The sequence below is a fragment of the Mobula birostris genome, chromosome 12 (assembly GCF_030028105.1).
Source record: "Mobula birostris isolate sMobBir1 chromosome 12, sMobBir1.hap1, whole genome shotgun sequence".
NCBI lineage: Eukaryota > Metazoa > Chordata > Chondrichthyes > Myliobatiformes > Myliobatidae > Mobula > Mobula birostris.
The window spans coordinates 52,815,165-52,837,698 of record NC_092381.1 but is presented as its reverse complement, the minus strand read 5'-3'; the positions used below and the strand labels follow the sequence as shown (position 1 = coordinate 52,837,698).

The 22,534-nt window shown below is 39.1% G+C and overlaps 1 protein-coding gene across 3 annotated transcripts in view; it reads right to left on the bottom strand.

Moving 5' to 3' along the window:
* frem1b (Fras1 related extracellular matrix 1b) overlaps window positions 1-22,534 on the bottom strand; it is a 237,134-nt gene that overhangs the window by 187,834 nt on the left and 26,766 nt on the right. For all 3 annotated transcript variants that reach the window (XM_072274667.1, XM_072274668.1, XM_072274669.1), the window contains exons 3-9: window positions 20,400-20,494; window positions 14,315-14,607; window positions 13,877-14,076; window positions 11,886-12,209; window positions 11,010-11,118; window positions 4,160-4,291; window positions 2,402-2,746 (exon numbers count right to left, since the gene is read on the bottom strand). In XM_072274667.1, coding sequence (XP_072130768.1) covers window positions 2,402-2,746; window positions 4,160-4,291; window positions 11,010-11,118; window positions 11,886-12,209; window positions 13,877-14,076; window positions 14,315-14,607; window positions 20,400-20,494 — 1,498 coding nt within the window. The remainder of the gene's footprint in view (window positions 1-2,401; window positions 2,747-4,159; window positions 4,292-11,009; window positions 11,119-11,885; window positions 12,210-13,876; window positions 14,077-14,314; window positions 14,608-20,399; window positions 20,495-22,534) is intronic.

Below are 22,534 nucleotides of genomic sequence, written 5' to 3'. Positions count from 1 at the left end.
CAAGCTGTAGTCGATAAAGAGCATCCAGGTATATATTTTTGCTGTCCAGATGTCCCAGGGTTGACTGAAGAGCCAATGAGATGGCATCTGCTGTGGACCATTTGTGCTAGAAAGTAAATCAGAGTGCATCCAAGTTGCTTCTCAAGCAGGAGTTGATATGTTTCATCACCAAAGTCTCAAAACACTTCATCACTGTGGATTTAAGTCCTATTGGACAATAGTTAATGAGGCTGGTTACCATTTTCTTCTTAGGCACTAGTACAAGTGAAGTCTGCTTGAAGCAGGTAGGTATCTCAGATTGCCGAAGAGAGAGGTTAAAGATGTCAGTGAGCACTCCAGCCAGCTGATTAGCATGGGTCTTTAGTACTTGGCCGGGTACCCCATCCGCTCCATGTTCTTTTCATGGGTTCACCCTCCTGAAGGCTGCTCGCATGCCTGCCTCAGGAATCACAAGATCATCAGGCACTGTGGGAGTTTGTGATGGTTCCTCCATGTTTTGATTGTCAAAGTGAGCATAAAAGGCATTGAGCTCATCTGGCAGCAAAGCCTTGTTGTCACCTATGTCACTTGATTTTACTTTATAAGAGGTGATAGCATTCACACCTTACTAAAACCATCAAGCATCCTTCATTGATTCAAGTTTAGTCTAGAATTGCCATTTTGCCCATGAGATGGCTTTCCAGAGATTGTACCTTGACCTCTTGTAACTTTCTTGGTCACCAGACACGAATGCCTCTGATCTGGATCTCGGCAGATTCGGGTTCTCATGGTTCATCCAGGTCTTCTGTTTGCGAAAGATTCTGAATAATTTTGTGAAAATACACTTGGCTGCAACTGTTTTTTAAGAAGTCCATGACAAACATGGTGTATCCATTCAGAACCCCAAATGAGTCTTTGTACATGGCTCAATCCACTGACTCAAACCAGTTCCATAGACACACATCTGCCTTCTTCCAACACCTCTTTGTTGTTCTAATCTCCGGAGCTTTTGCTCTTTAGCCTCTGCCTGTAAGCAGGTAGGTGAAGGACAGCTAAGTGAATAGATTCCTGAAATATGATCTGGGCAAGAAACAGTAGACATTCTTTATCTTAATATAGCAGTGGTCTAGTGTGCAGGGACCTCTAGTATTACAGGCTAAATGTTGATGGTAATTGAGTAGGGATTTCTTCAATCAAGCCTGGTTGAAGCCCCTGACTATGATTCGAAATGTGTCGAGATGGATTGTTTCTTGTTTGGAGATGACATCACGCAGCATCGCAAGTGCTTGATTATAGTCAGCCACTGGTAGAACAGCCGGCATTTGATTGGTAGGTGTTCAAGGTCAGTGGAACACAAATTCGACAAAACCGCCACATTGGAGCACCGCCAAGAGTTTATCATGAAACATATACCTCTATCATTTGCCTTTTCTGAATCAGAAGTTTGGTCCATTCTGTAAATCGAGAAACCTTTGGGTCTGATTGCCATATCTGGCTGCTGGGAGTAAGCTATGTCTTGATGGAACACAACAACTTCCTGTTTCCCTCTGATACAGCAATCTTGACCTCATTTCCTCAAATTTTTCTGTCAGTGACTGCGAACAAGATGCTCAGTAGAATTGATCTCATTCCTCTGGGTTTCAGCCTACAGAATTCAAATTCTAACTGAAGTGTTTTTGGTCCAAACTATGATCTTTACTGTTAACAATAGGACTGATAATTAATTGTCAAAATCGTGGTAGGTTAATTATGCTGGCTGTCTCAGTAAAGCAGCCAGAGTAATTAAAAACCTCATTACCCTGGACATTCTCTCTTCGCCCCCTCCCATCGGACAGAAGATACAAAAGCTTGAAAGTACACACCATTAGGTTCAAAGTCAGTGGGAGAATGGGATTACTTTGAGAGTAGCAAACACTCAATGGGCTTAAATAGCATTCTTCACCAGAAAGAGATTAAATAGTGAAGTAAAAATAGATAATATATAGTATGTAGTATATGATAATAATGTCACTGTAATTGTAACATAATAGTGTCTTAGGTTAAATGATAATAGTGACTGCTGGTAATTTTTTCAGATTTGCCATACATAGCTTAAAATTGGAATTATTAGTTATTCAAGTTATAAACATAATAAGACAAAAATGATAATACAGGAAACCTATCAGGAATGATAATTGAAGGATCTACAAAATGAATTCAGGAATATAGTAACAGAAGGTGACAGTTTGGCTCATTAGGAAACAAACAATTCTGAGAAGGTTGCTGGAAGATTATTCTGACATAACATGGTTCTTATAAAACAGGATGAACAAAACAAAACATGAATAGAAGAAATATCTACTGTTTTCTGAGATTCTCATTGATATTTCTGAATTACAATATTCTTTTTCACTTTAATGTCTTTTGTTCCATTTGCACTTACCTGGTAGATCGGGTGCCATTTTTTTCACAATCTCTCCAGCTCTTGGTAGAATGATAATCTTGTACAAAATGTAATCGTCGCTAGAATCCAGATCAGAAGAGAGCAGCATATGGTCCTCTATTAATTTAGACTCTCCTTCTGCTAGTTCAATAGCAAGGTTGTTAATTAAGAAAGGAGGACTGTCATCTTTGGGCAAGATATTAATTGGAAACTTGTGTCTTGTTGCATGTTTACCATCAAAGATTTGGAATATAATATAATCTTTGGTTGTATCGCTGTCATCATGGCGATAGTGCACAACTCCATCTGTAATGTCTCTTATGTTACACATGAATCCTTTGGTGCCTGATGATTGTACAAGTTGAAAAACAGAGAACTTCCATTAAATATGAGACTACTACAATGAATGTTGCTTTAAAGATTTATGCCATTTGTCATCCATTTTATGTCAATATAGTATATTTAACAGTGCACCCAACCTCTACAATAACATATTTGGAAAATGTCAACTTGGACTTAAACAGCAGTTTGTAAATAATAGCAAAAGGCCTTCTTTAATGTCAGATCAGAACTGTGATATTATTTCAGCCTGGAAATGTTCAAATATTGGCAAACTGAAGTGCTTTTTTTAATTTCTTAATTTTTTTGAGATTTGTAGTTTGCTGGCAACATTCAGCATTCATTACCCATTCCTAATTGTCCAGGAATAGTTGGCAATGAGACATCTTTTAGATCCACAGAAGTAATTTCAGTGAAGGTACTCCCGTAATCTGTTGGGCGTGGAATTCTAAGATTTAAGTTCAGCAATAATGAAGAAATAGTGATATACTCCCAAGTTAGGATGATATGTGACTTGGAGGGTTCCCAGGCATCTGCTGCCTTTGTCCTAGATGGCAGAGATCATAGATTTGGGAGGGGTTATTGGTATAACCTAGCTAATTAACTTCAGTCCATCTTGAAGATGGCACATACAGCAGCTAATGTTTGCCAGTTTTGGTAGGAATTAATGTTTGGTTTGGGAGACAGGGTTCTAATCTAGTGGTTTGCTTTGTTTTGGAAGGTGTCAAGCATCGCCAGAACTGCCCTTGTCGGGGCAAGTGAGGAATATTTAATCACACTGCTGGACTGTACCGTGTAGGTGGTGGGAAAAAATTTGGTTTATCAGAAGGTGAATCACTCCGTGCAAGTTATCCACCCCGAAACCTTCTCTTGTAGCCACAATATTTACCTAGCTGGCTCAATTGTGTAACATGGGATTAAAAAATCAAGTAGTTTTAATCACATTGACAAATAATAATAGCATAGCAATTAGACCTTGCTCCATCTCCCCAGCAGAGCACATGGGATCAAGAGCCAGAGCTGAATGAGTGTGCTGCTCAGCAGCTGAGCAGCCTTTACTTGAATTTCATGTTGATATCATGATTTTCAGCAGGCTGATTATTTAAAACAATAAGTTGATTCCCATGTTATGAGCTCCAGTTCTATTGCCACACTTCACCCTGTAGCAGATCAGGGTTCACTATATACAGTATTGGCAGTCAACTCCTTGAAACCAGTAAAGCTTCCGTTTTATTTTTGATATTTAGGTTGTTTTGTTTGATATTAATGAAGATTTTTGAAATATTATTGCATTAAATGTGCATTATTATATTATCTCAGATTAATTGACACCTCTGGTGCAAATACTTTCCAGAAGTGTATTTATGTTAATTGCTTTTAACATGGAGAAAGATCATTGCTAATATCTGTGCTTTTTACCTCGAACTGTGAGCCATCCATGATGCAAACCATCCACTGCTATTATACGTACAGCATTCATATTATCATTGTCCACTATCTGGAAATTATCCCAAGTAATTGCTCGAGACTGGCCTTCCAGTAAGTCCAGACCTGCGCAGATTAGAAATAATGCAAGCCATTAATAGGAGGTTTCCAACCATTAACTACAGATATCCCATGTCACTGTAATAGAAATCCAGATGGAGCAGCTTTATAACTTTAACTCAACTCAAAATAAGTCTGGAATTACATAGGTTATAATATTAAAATTAAACATGAAGCCGTTGAATCCAATTGGTTCACTGATGTTCTTCAGGCAAAGCAACCTGTTGTAATCCTGTTTTCTGGTCAATATGTGCATATCAGTGTATTTGACTCAATGGGCCAGAAAGGCATCAAGTTATGTCATCAGCTTTTCAGGATAACAGGGAATAAACAATAAATATTGGCCCCACCAACAAAGCCATGCACTGAGAGTGAAAAATAAGCAAACAGATTCTTGATAACCATTTTAAGGAACGATAGAACAAGCACAGAATGATTCAAAGTTCAAGGTAAATTTATTATCAAAGTACCTATATGTCACCATATACTACCCTGAGATTCGTTTTCTTGTAGGCAGTCAGAGTAAATCCAAGAAACATAATGGAATTGATGAAAGACCGCACCCAACAGGATGGACAACCAATCAGCAAAGAAACTAACTGAGCATGTACAAAAGAAATAATAATGATGATGATAATAATAATAAAATAAGCAATAAAATATTGAGAAGAAAAGATGAAGAGTCCTTGAAACTGAGTCCATAGGTTGTGGGAACGGTTCTGTGATGGGGCAAGTGCAGTTGAGTGAAATGATACCTGCTAGTTCAAGAGCCTGCTGATTGAAGGATAAAGACAGCTCCTGAACATGGGGTCATGGGTCCTAAGGCCCCTGCGCCTTCTTCCTAATGGCAGCAGCAAGAGGAGAGCATGGCCTGGGTAGTGGTGTCCTTGATGATAGATGCTCCTTTTCTGCGATAGCACTCTCTGTAGTTGTGCTCAGGGATGGAGAGGGCTTTACCCATGATGAATTGGATTGTATCCACTATGTTTTGTAGAATTTTCCTTTCAAGGGCATTAGTGTTTCCATACCAGAATGTGATGCAACCAGTCCATATACTCTTCACTACGCATCTATAGAAGTTTGTCAAAGTCTTGGGTGTTATCACCACCTTTGATTTGACCTACAAAAGCAGTGTCATTGGCAAACTTGAATATGGCATTGGAGTAGTGCTTAGCTTCACACTCAATAAATATAAAGGGAGTAGAGCAGGTGGGTACCTCAGACAGCCAAGAAAGAGGTTAAGGGTATCGTTGAACACCAGTTGATCAAGGTATTGAGTACTGGTCTTTATTACTTGGCCAGTTATCCCATTAGGGCTGGATGCTTTTCATGGGCCCACCCTCCTGAAGGATGTTATTACGTTGGCCTCAGGGACTGAAATCAGAGGGTCATCAGAGGCTGTGGCAGTTCAGAAAGTTCTTCCATGCTTTGACTGTCAAAGCGAGCATAAAAGGCATTGTGCTTATCTGGGAGTGAAATCTTGTCACTTGGATTCACTTTGTAAGAGGTAACAGCATTCAAGCCCTGTCACAGCAGTTGCGCATCCTTCATTAAATCAAGTTCGGTCCAGAATTGCCACTCAATGCGAGATGGTTTTCTGGAGGTTGTACCTGGGCTTCTTCTATTTTACTTCGTCACCAGACCTGAACACTTCTGATTGGGTCCTCAAAAGATTGGGGATCTTATGGTTCATCCAGGACTTCAGGTTAGGGGAAGACTGAATGATTTTGTGGGAACACACTCAACTACGACTGTTTTTATAAAGTCCATGACAACCATGGAGTGTTCAATCAGAACCACAGATGAGTCCTTGAACATGACCTAGTCCACTGAATCCAAGCAATCCCTTAGCTGGTCTTTTTCCTCCCATGCTCACTTCTTTGTTGGCCTTATCTCTGCATCCTTCTCTTTAGCCTCTGTCTGTATGCAGGTAGGAGAAGGCCACCCAGGTGGGGTGATCAAATTTCCGAAAATATAGTCTAGGCATGGAACAGTATGTAGTCCTTATTGTAGTATTGCAGTGGCTGAGCACATTGGGACTCCTGGTGCTGCAGATTATTTGCTGATGATAATTGGACAGAAATTTCTTCAAACAAACTTGATTGAAGTCCCTGACTGTGATTTGAAATGTGTCAGGGTGGTTGCTTTTTGTTTGGTGTTGTCGGCATTCAACAACTGGAGTGCCTGATTAACATCAGATTTTGGCGGTATGTAAACTGTGGTCAGGATCAAGGAAGTGAACTCTCTTGGTGAACAGAACCATCCACACTTAACTGTTGGATGTTCCAAATTAGGGGAACAAGAGTACTACAAAACCACCATGTCCAAGCACCACAAAGAATATATCATGAAACACAGACCCCCACCTCTTGCCTTCTCAGAATCAGCAATTCAGTCCATCCTGTGTATCAAGAAGCTTTTGCATACAGTGTGTCTGGAGTGAGCTATGTCTCATGAAACAAAGCACAGCAATTTCTCATTTCCCTACAACAGAGCCCTTAGGTCCTCAATCTTGTTCTCCACTAGCTGTAAGTTTGCTAACAAGATGCTGGGTAGAGGGAGTTTCATTTCTCTGCATCCCAGCCTGGTTTGGAGTCCTCCCCTCCCATCTCTCTTCTGGCCATGGCAATGTCTGCTTAAAGGTGTCATGCCTGCATGCTTGAGAGTTAAACCCACTGAGTTCAGAAGATCTTACAATCTCTAGTTGATTAAGATGGTTCAAAAGTACTTTGCTTAAAGGGAAATTACTGGCTGCAGATTACAATAAAAGCAGAAGATTAGATTAGATTAGATTATGAGAACAGTCAGTCCTCTTTTATTGTCATTTAGAATTGCATACATGCATTAAGAAATGATACAATGTTTCTCTGGAGTGATATCACAGAAAACAGGACAAACCAAAGACTAACACTGATAGAACCACATAATTATAACGTATAGTTACAGCAGTGCAAGGCAATACCATAATTTGATGAAGAACAAACCATCGGCACGGTAAAAATAGTCTCAAAGTCCCCGAGTCAATCGACTCCCGAGTCCCTGATAGCGGCAGCAAAAGGGAGAAACTCCCTGCCATAAACCTCCAGGCACCGTCAACACACCAATACTCTGGAAGCAACCGACCACAGCTGACACTGAGTCCGTCCGTCCGAAAACTTCGAGCCTCCGGTACAGCCTCCTGAGCGCCATCCTCTGCCAAGCGCCTTCGACCTAGCCCCGGATGCTGAAACAAGCAAAGCCGAGGATTCGGGGCCTTCTGCTCCAGAGATTCCGGTTACCACACAGTAGTAGCGGCAGCAAAGTGGGCACTTCAGAAGTTTTCCAGATGTTTCTCCATACTCTAGCATGTCTGTCTCCATCAAATCAGAATTCTGCAAGGTCCCCTATTTGACAGATTACAGATATCAATCACCGGAGAGGCCGCGCGCGCTGCTGACGTGCCACCATCTTCTCCTCCTCATAAGAGCCATAAGAGCAATATTTAATATATTTGCTCCCCCCATCACTTCTCGTTTAAATTCCCTATCTTGTACTAACCATCTGCTAATCACATAGGATTTATAAACACTGAAATATCCTCACCATTTTCCTCCTTCAGCTTCTGGGCTAAGCAACCTCTTATTCGCAGAGATTTTAACCTCCACCTCTGTCCTCTAATTTTATTGAAATCCTCTCCTCCTGTAATCTCTCTCCCTTTACACAAGTTCCAGTCAACATTCATGGACAGTTTCTTGTCCTTACCAATTTATAGAGCCTGACATCTCCCACTGCTACTATTACAGATGGGGTTTGTTTGTTTATTTATGTATTTGTTTGTTTAATTTATTGAGATACAGCACGGAAATTTATCAAGAGGAATAAGCAGTCAATGTTCTGGGCCAGGATCTTAATGAAGAGTCTCAGCTTGAAACATTGACTGCTTATTCCCCTCCACAGATGCTGCCTGACCTGCTGAGTTCTTCCAATATTTTGTGTGTGCTGCTCTGGATTTCCAGCATCTTCAGAATCTCTTGTGTTTGTGATTGGCTACTTATTGTATTATTTGTTGTTCACATTCCACTGACTCACATAGTCCTCCTTAATGCCATTCAATGCTCATCCGATTAGCAGAAATCATACTTGCCTGGACTCACAAATATCCATCCAACCACAACTCAGGAAGTACATCCAATTCCTTATTTTTCTGCCCTTGGTTTACTTCTGGCGACACCCACTAATCTATCACATGCCTTCCCTTAATTCCCATCTTCATTTACTTTTCACTAATATCTTTAAGGTATCAATTTACAGAAGCAGATAGATTAAACCCAGCTCTCTACCCTACTCCCTATCTTTACTTTCTTACAGTATACTCCTTGTCCATTATCCCATAATGAACAGGCAGAGATTTCCTCCAACTCAATATTAGAACACTAAAGCTACTTGTACCATAAACTTGTAACTTTCATAAGAACATGAAATGAGTGGGAGTATATCAATTCACTCATCTTATGGCCGATCTTTTATTCAATACAACTCTCTTCAACTAACCCTTACTCTTTCGATTCCTTTATATCTAAAAATCCATCAATTTCTGTGTGGAATATTCTTGGTTCTGGGCCTCCACAGCCCATGTGGGTTGAGAATTTTGAAGATTCACTCCCCAGTTTCTTTATTGTGTACTTTGAACGGTTGACCTTGTATTTTCAGACTGTGATCCATGTTTCTGAACATGTGTCACATGCTAGAATTCAGAATGTTGCAATAAGATCAAATTTCATTCAAGAGAGTATCGGCACATTCTGTTGTATCTCTCATTAAATGACAACTGTTCACTCCCTATCATCGCATCAACAGGAACCAATCTGGTAAATGTCTGATAATTTCCTGTACTGTACCCTCTATAGGAGGAAACTTCATACCAATGCATGATATTCTCAATGTACTCTTGCCAGGCCTCTATATCATTCTGACAAGATGACTCCACTTGTGGAACCTGCCTATTGACTATCAATGATTCATATACAAAGTCAATTACACTGTCCTGAGACATAACTTGGTAATACTCCTGTATAATGCTTTGCAACATTTTATACATTAAACATGTTACACAAGTTCACATTATTGTTTCAAATCAAAAACAAAAGAGGAAAGAATATGAATGAGTCCTAAGGTAAAAACCTAGTGATGTCTGTCAATTTGACTTGTGGCAGCCGAGAGCTTCAACAAGACAAATCAATGTTCATTAGTGCAGGATGAGAAAGTTCAGTACATTTTTGAGAAAAAGAGTTTCAGATTCCACTGATGCACAGGGGCTTTAGCCTTTTATTTTGGTGCAGAGCACACAGGTAACTGGGTTTTTAAAGCATTTATATCTAATGAAACAAATTTAAGTAGAAGATGAATGATTAGGAATGAAGGTTGCCTTGTAACTGGCAATTAAGTTGATAACTCTCAAAACTAATTTCTTCATTAGCTTAAAGATATCAAAGAGAAATTTCACATTGTTTGAACAAGGTTAGGCTAAATTTCTCTATTTTCATTTGAAGCTTGAATTTTCATAATGCCTAACAGAACTTGATTCTGCACCTGGTGTCCACCCTTAGCCCCAACCTGTGGAGCTTTTCCCATTTGTGCATGTTTCATGTGTGCACGAGTATAATTTCAATTCTTGATTCATGTTCAACAGCACAGTGGGGAATGATAAAGGTCTGTAATCTATGGTCCAGGAATACGGAAACCAATTATTGGCCAGTTGGGAGCAGAGGAGAAATTGAGTAGTTCATGCAACTATATTAATTCAGTGATACAATTGTAATGTAGTCACAGGATTCATAACTCAATGGATTCCGGTTAATTGGACCATCTATTAATCGGGCAGTTATTTATGTGGGGCAACTCAAAGAACAAAAACTAATTGAGAAGCTAGCTGGGATTCCCTTCACTTATTTGGGCCACTATGTCGCTTAATTGCAACATGAAACTGTTGCCAACTAGTTTCTAACTAGCATCAGTCAGGTGCACTTGTGCGACTGTTAGACATTACACCATACTTACAGCAAACAGTTTCTAAATAGAGTCAGTTTCACGTGTCGGTGTTCAAATGGCAGCGATACTTGTCACTGATAAATGGTGAGAAATAAGCAGTAAGACAATTTGCAACTGTTTTGCTCACGGCGGTTTCATGTACCAGATACAGCCAGGAGTGAAAATAAATGATTTCCAGTACTTAGGACCTATGAAGAATTTGAAGGCATTGACAATCATCTTGAATGTTACAATGAAAATGAGGATTTAGAGAACATAATCATTGAAAGCATTGTATGAAGACAGTCTATTACCTGTACGAGATGTTTGCACTGAATTTGTTGACTTACAGTCAATCAAATGAACATGGCAGGGTACACTGAATGAATTCCTACATCAATAATTATTGGGAACCAACACACAGTTTTATAGTACTATAGTGATATTGGTAGTGTTCTAATTTGTTCTGTATTTCATTTAAATACATTAATCATTATTCATTTTGTCTTTTTATACCTTTTTAACTATTTCCATGGAACTTCAGCTAATTGAGGCAGCCACTTAATTTGGCAAAATGTACTGCATCTGATATGTCCCAATTAACCAGAATCCATTGCACATTGCAAATAAATTGGAATAGAAACAGGCTAGTAAAGCTATTTTGACATTCAAATTAAAATTTAAACATAAAAATAAACACCAATCTCATAACACATACCCATATTCCAAGAAACCCTTGGTGCATTAGTATCTGCTGTTCTGATAGAAAAGTGAACAACGATGGAAGCACTGGCCATAAAAAATGTATCGATAGCCTTAAACTCAACCTAAGATATACAAAAAAAAACAAGCATGAACACCTACACTGAACATCAAAAGATCTTTAGATGCATTTGCTTACAATACATTTTTCTTCTTACCAAAATAGGAAAGAGTGGAAATTTTTTAACATTTTGTACTTTGTGTTGGCAACTAGAAGGATGAAATTAGCAAACACACAGGCAAAAAAATTGAAAATGAAAACTATATCCCGCAATTATACTTCCATTCCAGGATTCCAGGAAACTTGCACAATATATCAACTCTAAATACTGATCTGACATGTATAAAATATTCATTCTTTGTTATATCAGTGGAAACAAAACATGATTGTTTTTTATAAAGTGAGGAATCTACCTGAATAACACAAGTATATAACTTTTTAGAAGTTCTATAATAGTAGCATAATATAGGTAATATAGGAAAATTACAAGGGGTATTGATCACAATCTTCCAAACAGTAACTTACTTTAAAACCTAAAGATTTTGGAAGGAAGAAAATTGAGGGAGATTAGATATTTTACTACCTTCAGATCTTATCAAAGTATGAGCTAGAGTAGGGAATAGTTTTGTCATGTGTAAACTAAATTTCCAATTTGTTAAGTTATGGGACTGAAATGGGAATTACTCTGAGGAAATGCCAGCCATAGTGAGAATCCAGAAAAATGGAAGGAAACATTGAACAGGATATTCACAGATAAAAACAAAGACAGAAGAGAATTCTGTTCCTAGACACACATTTTTGAAACTCAAGAAATAAAATGATTCAACATACCTCATAATTCCTTCTTTCAGGATGGCTAGTGTTAGGTGGTTGGTACGCTATCTTAATTTCATATAAATCCTGCCAGCTGAATGAAATGATGGGTTTAGTATGATCGTCCAAGTGAGTTAGGTACCCTTCATCAGGAGGCTTGGTGATGTTGAAAATCAACCTGTCCTTTGGGGTCTCATCATCCTCTGCATCAATTGTGGCAATGTTCATTGGTGTCAAGATGAATTGATCAACCTCCAGGATGTACATTGACATGAAGGCTGCTTTTGGTTTCTGATTTTGTATTGCACCTTTTATGACAACTTGAAGCCAAGCATTCTCTACCTGTCAAAGAATATTCTGATTTTTCACTGCTTACTTTTAAAAAATATCATTTTCAAGATTCTGCTAAAATTCATAAAAGCAGAGTACCAAACACTTCACTTCAAGAAGGAAACCTTCACTTTAAAACTGAACTGAGAATGTTTCAATCAGTTATTCAATATCCCAATATTTTAAGTGCAAAACACATTCACATTTTCCAAAGGAATAATGGGTATCAAACATTACTTTGGTCCTAGTTATGAAGATTAACTTCATGAACGGGTATGAGTAAGTAAATTGAAAGCTACAAAACTTCAGTTATTTTTTACTATTGTGATAATTTTGTTTTCTGCTGTCACTTAGGTTCTCATCATCAAGAGTAGAAATAATTTTTTGCCAGAATGTGTAATCTCCTCAACACAATTACACATATTAGAGTTTTAACAAGAGGATTCCATCATTCATTTAAGTCATTTTAAAGACTGATAGAGAGAGAAAACGTTCCATCAACCTGAAATGTTAACTCATTTTTTCTTTTGGCAGACAATGTCTAACCTGCTGAATATTTCCAGTATCTTATGATTTACTTCAGATTTCCAGGTATGGAGGGATACAAATTAACCATTCTGTGCTTATATCATTGTAATCTCATCGCTAATCAATCCGCATTTTAGGAAGGGTTAAAGTATGCAGAAGATGTATTACAAAGAAGGTAAATTCAATGGCTGCATAAAATCATGTTAAGACCTCTTAATAACCGCTTGGATACTGCTGCAGGAAAACAACAAATGCAGAACATCTTTCAATTAGAGAAATACTGACTAACAGCTCGCATTCCCTGTGTAACAAACTAACGATGTACATTGATGTTTCTCACAATGGCTAGGGAAATATCTTTACACGAGACAGGGCAACAGAAAATTAATTACAAACCTGTATCATTTCCAGCCTTGACATTCAATTACCATGCAAGGTAAAGCTGCCTCATTCAATGAGAATGCCAATTAACCCTAAGAAAAAATGTTGATGCACACTTCTTTTTTTTAAAAGGGTGCTGCAATGTGTGTCATACATTGACCCAACAGGCAATCATTTTCACAAATACCTTTTCAGAAGTCATTCAATAAAAGACGATCCTTTGGATTCTTCAAAACACTTGCCTATAGATTTTATTCCATACCTTAGGTTTCTTTTCTCTTTAATTATTCTTCTTCAATCACAGCAGAGGTTAATAAGTTGAGACACTTTGTAAAACATTCCAAAAACATTCACAATTCTTGTCTCATCAAATTCTTTAACTGCCCTTTACCTCTTAATGTCACTGCAAGCAGTTATCTTCTGCCACCACAGTGAACTTCCTGTACCTATTTAAGTTTTGCTGCTGGCAAGGAAGTGAGGAGAAAATAACTGTTTAATGGACCGCATCAAATGAGGGCTGGGTAGTAAGGAAATGTGGATCGTTAAATAAATCAATTGAGAGTAGAGTTTTACAGATTTCTGTTGGAAATCAGGGAATTACCACAGAAGGTTAAATAGTTGGAAATAGAGTCCATTTGACTGTACTTTGTGTATAGTTGGTAGAAAAAAATGCTCTGAATTACAGACTAAAAATCTCAGTCAATGCTTTCTTAATAATAAGCTATCACATTTAAATTTACACACTCCTTTGATTAACTTGAAATAAGTACCTGAAGTGGAAATCTGCTCCTTTGATCTCTGACCTCTACTCTAATTGGAATGTAGTCAGTCTCAGGAGAAGGTGGACTGAGATGCTGATACTTCAGTCCCATTGATAAGAAATCTTCACAGTTAGTCTTTAAGAATCGCATTTCTTTAATACCAGAGGGGCACACCTTGCTGTTGGGACATGAACCTCCAGCCTGTCTTACTGAAGAATTAAAATTGTCAATAGCACTTAATGCACAGTAACATAAATATCAATTTTCATGATTGAATAGATGCATGTGGTTAATGTATCTGCATATTATTTACTATAATTATGCAAATTTTCTTCCAGATTTTCCCCAAATCTCTTTATTTAATTGCCATCTACTGAGTATCATATGATCCCGGTAAATATTTCCTGTTCTTCAGAAAATATAATTTTAGCTTTAAATGGCAAATACCTTTTGTAGTATGTTGCTTCTGTGCAGCTCCAAGGTGCCCAGCATCATGAGTAACCAGCTGGCCATGGGCTGGAAGGAGAACTTCAGTTGATAGGATTGTTACTGTACAAATTTCACCTACTTTGTTTACATTGTACTTGAAAGATACAACACTTTTGTCAATGGGATTTGATATTCCATAAAATTGTTGCACCTGAAGCCCAACTAATCCAAACCTGATGAGACTGGATATAGGTTCTGTAATTTTCACGTTCAAAAAAAATGTTTCCATAGAAGTCTGGGATTCAGTGAATCTGAAAGTTAAAAGAAATAAGTTAAATGTTAGTCATCTGTACACCTTCTGCCTTCTAATTAGTGAAGTACCATGTCCCTAAAGACATCATTATTGACCAAGTGAAATCAGCAATTTTAGAGTTTCAGCATCTAAGTGCAATCTTAATCTGTAACTACATTAATATGTGGCTTCAAACACACCTAAGTGCAAAGTCAGTATTTGTAATCCATCCCAAACTGTTTCTGAGTGGTGTGCTGAGTACTCAGTAATAGCATCCCCTCAAATCTAATCAATAAGCTTCAAGAAGTTGATCTCAATACCTCCTTGTTTAATTGGATCTTTGACTTCCTCACTTACAAACCTCAGTCATTTCGGATTGGGGAAAAAAAGTCCTCCAAAATCTCCATCAGCACAGGTGCACCACAAGGCTGTGAGCCTAGTGCCCTCCTCTACCTGCTATCTACGAGGGGTGATTGATAAATTCGTGGCCTAAGGTAGAAGGAGCCAGTTTTAGAAAACCTAGCACATTTATTTTTCAACATAGTCCCCCCTTACATTTACACACTTAGTCCAGCGGTCATGGAGCATACGGATCCCTTCTTTGTAGAAGTTGGCGTCTTGGACCTCTAGAAAGTGGTCCACAGCAGGGGTGATTGATAAGTTTGTGGCCTAAGGTAGAAGGAATTGAGTTACTAACTTCAAGTTTTCTGCATAATCACTCAAAGAGTTGAACTGCACGTGCATGTAACGAGAGCTGTATAACTCATCTCCTTCTGCCTTAGGCTACGAACTTATCAATCGCCCCTGCTGTCGACCACTTTCTGGAGGTCCAAGACGCTGACTTCTACAAAGAAGAGATCCACATGCTCCATGACCGCTGGACTAAGTGTGTTGATGTAGGAGGGGACTATGTTGAAAAATGAATGTGCTAGGTTTTCTAAAATCGACTCCTTCTACCTTAGGCCATAAACTTATCAATCACCCCTTGTATTAATAAGAGTATGGCTAACCAGAGCTCCAGTGCTACATTTAAGTTTACTTATGATGCCACTGTTTTTGGCCAAGTCCAAGGTAGTAACAAATCACCATGCAGGAAGGAGATAGAAAATCCAGCTGAGTGGTACCACAGCAACCGCTCACTTAATAGCAGCAATACAAAAGGAACTGATTATTAACTTCAGGAGGAGGAAACCAGATGTCGATGCGCCATCGCTCATCGGGGGATCAGAGGTGGAGAGGGTCAGTAACTTTAAATTCATTGGGTTATCTTTTCAAAGGGCCTGTCCTAGGTCCAGCACATAAGTGCAATTACGAAGAAAGCACAGCAGTGCTTCTATTTCTTTCAAAGTTTGTGAAGATTTGGCATGACATCTAAAATTTCGACAAACTTTTATAGATGTGTGGTGAAGAGTATATAGACTGGTTGCACCACATTCTGGTATGGAAACACCAATGCCCTTGAACAGAAAATCCTACAAAACCTAGTGGATACGGTCCAGTCCTTCATGGGTAAAGCCCTCTCCACTAGTGAGAACATCTACATGGACTGCTGTTACAGGAAGGCAGCCTCTATCATCTAGGACCCCCACCACCCAGGCCACTCCCTCTTCTCATTGTTCTCATCAGGAAGATACAGGGACCTCAGGAGCCACACCAGCAGGTTAGAAACAGTTATTACCTTTTGAACCAGTAGGGATGACTTCACTCAGCTTCTCTCACCCCATCACTGAACTGTTCCCACAATTTATGGACTCACTTTTAAAGATTCTTCATCTCATGTTCTCAATATTTATTGTTTATTATTTTTTTGTATTATTTTTATTATTTATTTTGTATTTGCACAGTTTGTCTTTTACACAGCGGTTGTTTTTCCATCCTGTTGGGTGTAGTCTTTTATTGAGTCTATTGTGTTTCTTAGATTTACTGTACATGCCCACAAGAAAATGAAGCCCAGGGTTGTATATGCTGACATATATGTACTTTGATAATGCATTTATTTTGAACCTTGAACCTTGAGTCATTTCATAGAACTAGTAACATTACTGTGTAACTGGAAGTCATAGAAAGTTCAGGCAATATATTTTCTTTCCTGAGGAAGCCAAAGTGAGTAATATTGTCAAATTTTAATTTCAAAGTTATTTAATGAATAAATTCCCAGTTGTTATAATGGAATTTGAACCCACAACTCCACATTATAGCTGGTCCTTTCAGTTTACTAGTATTATAACTTTAACGCCATACACCGAAGGGTCATTGCTAGCAACATGTAAGCTATCAGTGGCTGCCTGAAATGAAGGGAAGTTTATACTTGACACAAAACACAATCCTTTGATCCAATAAGCATTTTTATCTGAAAAGTTATGATTAGGTTAGCTTTGTTTGTTACATGTACATCAAATCATTGATTCACTGAAATAAGTCATTTTGCGTCTACAACCAACTTAGTTCGAATAAGTGCTGGGAGCAGCCCAGATGTGTCACCATGCTTCCAGTGCCAATATAACGTGGCCACAATTTGCTAACCCTTCCTGATCTGTATGTCTTTGGAATGTAGGAGGAAGGCTGAACACCCGGGGAAAACCCACATGATCACAGGAAGAACATATAAACTCCTTACAGACAGTGGCTGGATTTGACCCTGATTGCTGGTGCTGTAAAGCTTTTTCCTAGCCGCTATACTACTGTGCCTCCTCTGAAGTTATGTCTCCCTTGTAAGCAGTTCAGATAATACAATGGTTCACAAGACTGACTAACATAACAACAGTGGCTTAGGGGATCCAGTGTTAACAAAAATTATGTGGAGGGAGTTACAGTACTTCAAGTTAGAAACAGTGAAAATCTTCCTCAATGACAAAGAATTGAAGTAGATAATTTCAGACAAATACAGTGTTTGTTAACTGTCAATATGCAACTTCAAGATTAGGATGATGTATACAGCATGCCTAAACATCACATCTTCCCTTTTTACACAAAATCCACTCTTCCTTTTCAAAGTACCAAAATGATCAAACATTATGTGAACACTGTTAGACAGACTTGCTTGAAAAGAATGAGATGTTGCCTTAAAAGCGAGAGCCAATCGCGTTTGAAATGCACCAAAGACAGAACTTGTGAATGAAATTAGAATTTAAGTGACACTGTGGTCATACTTTCAAGTACACTTGGTTCAATGACACTAATTGCTATGTTGCTGTTTATAATTGAAACAACTTTGGGGTAAGATATAAAAATCTGAATGGCCAGAAAGCAATTGGAAATTATACCTGCATTGAAACTTTAGTAGGAATGGTTCTATATTAGTTGAGATTGAAAACTATCAAAGTTTCTAGTTGGCTTATACGTTTGTAATAACAGCACAGAATTGTTCATTTTCTAAATAATTGGGAATCTCACCCGTGACTACCCGGGTGAGAAATGAAATGCCCCGTGGTGTATCAGCAGGTATAAGAATCAGGCTGAAACAGAGCTACATTGTTGGAGGCAAGAAATGGGAGTTTTACTGCTAAAGTTCTGCAGCACACACAAAATGTTGGAGAAAATCAGTGGTCAGGCAGCATCGATGAGGGAGATAAACAGTTGATGTTTTAAGCCAAGATTCTTCATCAGGACTGAAAAGGAAGGGTGCAGAAGCCAAAATAATAAGGTGGGGAGGGGAAGGAGTACAAGCCAGCAGGTGATGGGTAAGACTAGTTGAGGGAGAAGAGGTAAAGGGCTGAAGAAGGAATCTGATAGGAGAGAATTGTGGAATAAAGCAAAGGAGGTGGGGAACTGCGGGAGGTAATTGACAGGTCATTAGGGCAAGGAAGGAGAAGGAAAGATGTGAGAGGCCACCAAAATGGAGGAAAAGCAAATGGGAGAAGGAGGAAACAGTGGCAAGTGGTTACCAGAAGCTAGAAAAATTATTGTTAATGTCATCAGATTGGAGACAACCCATACGGTATGATGTGTTGTTCCTCCACTCCAACCTGCATTTGGCTTCATTGTGGCAGCGGAGCAGCTGTGGACAGACATGTCAGTGTGGGAATAGGAAGTCAAGTTGAAATGGGTAGACACTGGGAATACTAAAGTTCACCTTGGTGCTGCTAGTGAAAGCATAAAATGGTACTTGTTAATTTCTTTATTGACACTAGCATCCTTTGAGGAACTGAGGAGTGGGTATGGATAAGGTTTCAGGTCAACTAAGCATGCAACTAATTTCAAGGTATAAAAAAAGATAACGGGTGGTTCTGTTCTCTGAACTTGGAGCTACAAATACTACTACGTTGACTCAGGCCTAGGGGGCCGGCGTTGGGCACGATGACAGACTCTCCACTTCTCCCTCTCCCTCATCAGTGTGTTCAGTTCATCTACATTAGCCGTGCCACTGTCTTCTAGGAGCGTGTTGACCATTGTTATGGGAGGGCGCCCAGGGTTCATCCTCCCGTACTTAGGCTCCCATATGATGGCTAGGCTGGCAGGTAGCTCGGGGTGGCGTAGACAGTGCCCCGCTAGTTGCAGTCTTCTTGCCTCGATTTTAGTGGAGAGCATCAGTAGGTTGTCATAGAGCTCGACGTTCATCATGTGCTGTTGCCAACTCATGTCAAGAGCCATCCGGAGCATTCGTGTATAGCAACCATCTAGAGACTTCCACATCATCCTGGTGAGTGTCCACGTCTCGCATCCGTACGTGAGAATGGACTCTATGACCGCTATGAAAATCCTCTTTTTAAGCTCTCTGGTCAGGTTCGACTTCCAGATTTCCTTCATGTCGTTCATAGCCCTCCACACCAGCACCTTCCATATCTTTATGTCCTTCTCCGAACTCATCATTCTTGATCCGAGGTACTTGTAGTCAAAGACTTTCTTATTGGTATCATTCTCTACGGCCTTCAGAGTACATTCGACGCAGTTAAACGTCATGTACTCTGTCTTTTTAGCATTCAGGTGAAGTCCAACTTTATAGCACTCAATGTCCACTTTTGTCAGCAGCTGCTGTGCCTCCTCCATCTGGTCAGAGAGCAGGACTATGTCATCTACAAAATCGAGATCAGTGAGCGTAACTGGTCTGACCCTTTTGGTTCGCCCTGGTTTTATGGTAAAACCAAGCTTGTCATGATCTTTGGTAGCTTGACGCAGAGCGTAATCAAGGACGATTATAAAGATGTAGGGTGCCAGAGCGCCTCCTTGCAACACACCAGCTAGGAGCTCGAACACTGCTGTTTCTCCATCTGGTGATACAGCTTTCACCATGGTTTTGGTATAGCTGGACTCTATTGCTCTCAGTAGATGGTCTGGCACACTATAAGCTTTCAGGATCTTCAGCATTTTATCTCAGTGAATGGAGTCAAAAGCTTTGCGAAAACCGATGTAAGTAAGCACAGCTGGTAGGTTGCTCTTCTTGAATTCCTCGATGATCCTACGGAGAGCAAGTATTTGCATTACTGTTGTGTGCTTCTGCCGAGAACCATTCTGATTGAATCTTAGCTTAGGGTCAATGGCAGTGCGAATCCTGTTCAAGATCATCCGATTGTATAACTTTGCTAAGATGCAGGTCAAGCTGATACCGCGGTAGTTATCTGCCTTTGTGAGGGATCCAGACTTGGGGACTGGGATAATGTTTGAGAGTGACCACTGTTCTGGTTTGTCACCTTTAACTACAAATACACAGTATGGTTAATGTACTGAGTACACATATTCCTTATCCAATTTCAACCTATCCAGTGCTGTCCCATCTTCACACTTCAATCTTGGAAATTTAAGCATATCTGAATTAGTCATAAATGATTGAGTGAAGAGTTCATTCTAAAGATAAAACACAATTATTTAGATTACCTGTAAACTCTTAACATCACATTATCCTCCTTGAGTAATGGGCAGCCATTATGAGTGTACTTCACCTCATAGGGGAGGAAATGACAGTCAAAAACCTGTTCAAAAATAGCCATTAATGAGCATTTTTTGTTTTTATTTTTCATCAACATCACTATTAATTTAATTTCAATTTTAACGAGCTTAGAACTTTAGATATTTGGTTCAAACATTTTTATCACTGAGTATTCTGTTTAACAGTAAAAGTAGCAAAGATATAACTCAATATTTTGTATTTCAACCTCACTTTCTCTCTTCACTCTTATATTCTTTAATAACCCAAATTTCTTCATGTCCATAATCTGTTCCATTTAAGGGACAACTGTAAGTTTCTGCAGAAAAGGATTTCTCATGATCCCGAAATTGAGTATTTGCCTTAATTCAGTCTGAGATGAAATGGTCAGAATCAGTAGAACCAATTTATCTCAAAGGATGGTGGGTGCTAGGATTCACATATATGTATTGTAGATGCATTTTCATTTTCTTTAAAAGAAAGCTTAGTGAAGGCAGAACAGGGAACAGTGATATGATCTCAGATTTGACTCTTTAGTATTAAGCATTCCCAGGTCAAGTAGATCATCAGTTGCAATTTAGATAAAATGGGAAACTTCTGTAATGAATATTATTTATCATAATGCAGCAGAAGGCCATTTGGCCCCTGTTGGATTCCTTCAATCCAATTACACCTCTTATTATTCTATGCAGCCTCATCAATCTAACAACTTTTTTTTATTATTCCCTACTATCTTGTAATTTATTCTCTCTCATGTGCTTATCATCACCCTTTTTGATTCTTTTTATTGCTACTCACCTTCACCAAGGGGAATTTACAACAGCCAGTTGATCAATGCCTTACTTAGGCCTTAGTCGATGTAGTAGTAGTAGTAGTTGATCTATCAGCATACCTTTGCGATGTAGGGCACAGGGCAGAAGCTCATGCAGCTGCAGGAAGGATAACCTCCACACAGACTGCCGCAGAGATTAACTGCTCGCCCGTGCACCACGATGAATGCTCTATTCAAGCTGATGTTAAGACAGCCACAGCACAACATCACGAGTAGATTCTGCTAATACCTTCACCGATGTTGCACCATCTGCCTAGTAATCAGATTTTTATTTTTGTTTACAGGTTTATGTATTTCAATATTAAGTCGTTGTTGATAATGAAGCATGATCATGACAAGATCAGATCACGTTATTTGGAAATTTCAGTCAGGCAAGTTCTACCTGAGTCACCTTGCTCTCTGACATTTTCTTTTGCATGGGCATGCATGTCACCATGTAACAGTCTCTTTGAAGCGTTGCTGTGTATGGTGAAGCATTTTGTCTTGCAGTGTTCATTAAAGAATTGAACAAGATAGAAATGGACCCTTTGACCCATATATCCACACCAGCCTTTTTGCCCATCTCCATTATTTGCCTATTTTAAGACTATATCCTTCTATGCCTTGCCTATTTAAGTGCCATTGTTGGGCACTCCTGGATCCCATGGCCTTATTCCCTTAGCACCAGTTTGGTAGACCTGAATGATCCCTCCACAACACCATCATAACTTTGGGATGTGGTAGGAAACAGGAGCACTCACCACATTAAATGTACCCGCTCAATATCCCTGTTCTCAGGAGGGCCTAGGCCTGCAAAATCATATTCCATTAAACTCTTTAAATTTCCCTTACCACATGGCCCCTAATCTTTTTCCACCCATCGAGGTGCCTTCTTTCTCTCCACTGTTTCCCACTCACCTTCCAACAACTTAAATGCAGGAGCATCTGCAACATTTTACAATCCCACCAGACCAATGTTGGAACATCGTAGACTCTACTTCCACTTTCTCATGTAAAAAGAATGGCTGCAAGCACCCAAATCCCCCACCTCAGTTTACTCCGTACTACTCATCCCTGGACTAGAAGACCACCATACCTCTCAACTTCATGGCTTCAGTAACAATTGGGTCACCAATCTACACTGCCACATCAACTAAGCAGTTGTAGCATGTTCTTATAGCACACTCCTCATTATCTATATTTATTTTACATTATTTTTCAATTGCATTTACTTTGTGAAGGATGACACAAAGTACACTAATGTTATATTCAAAT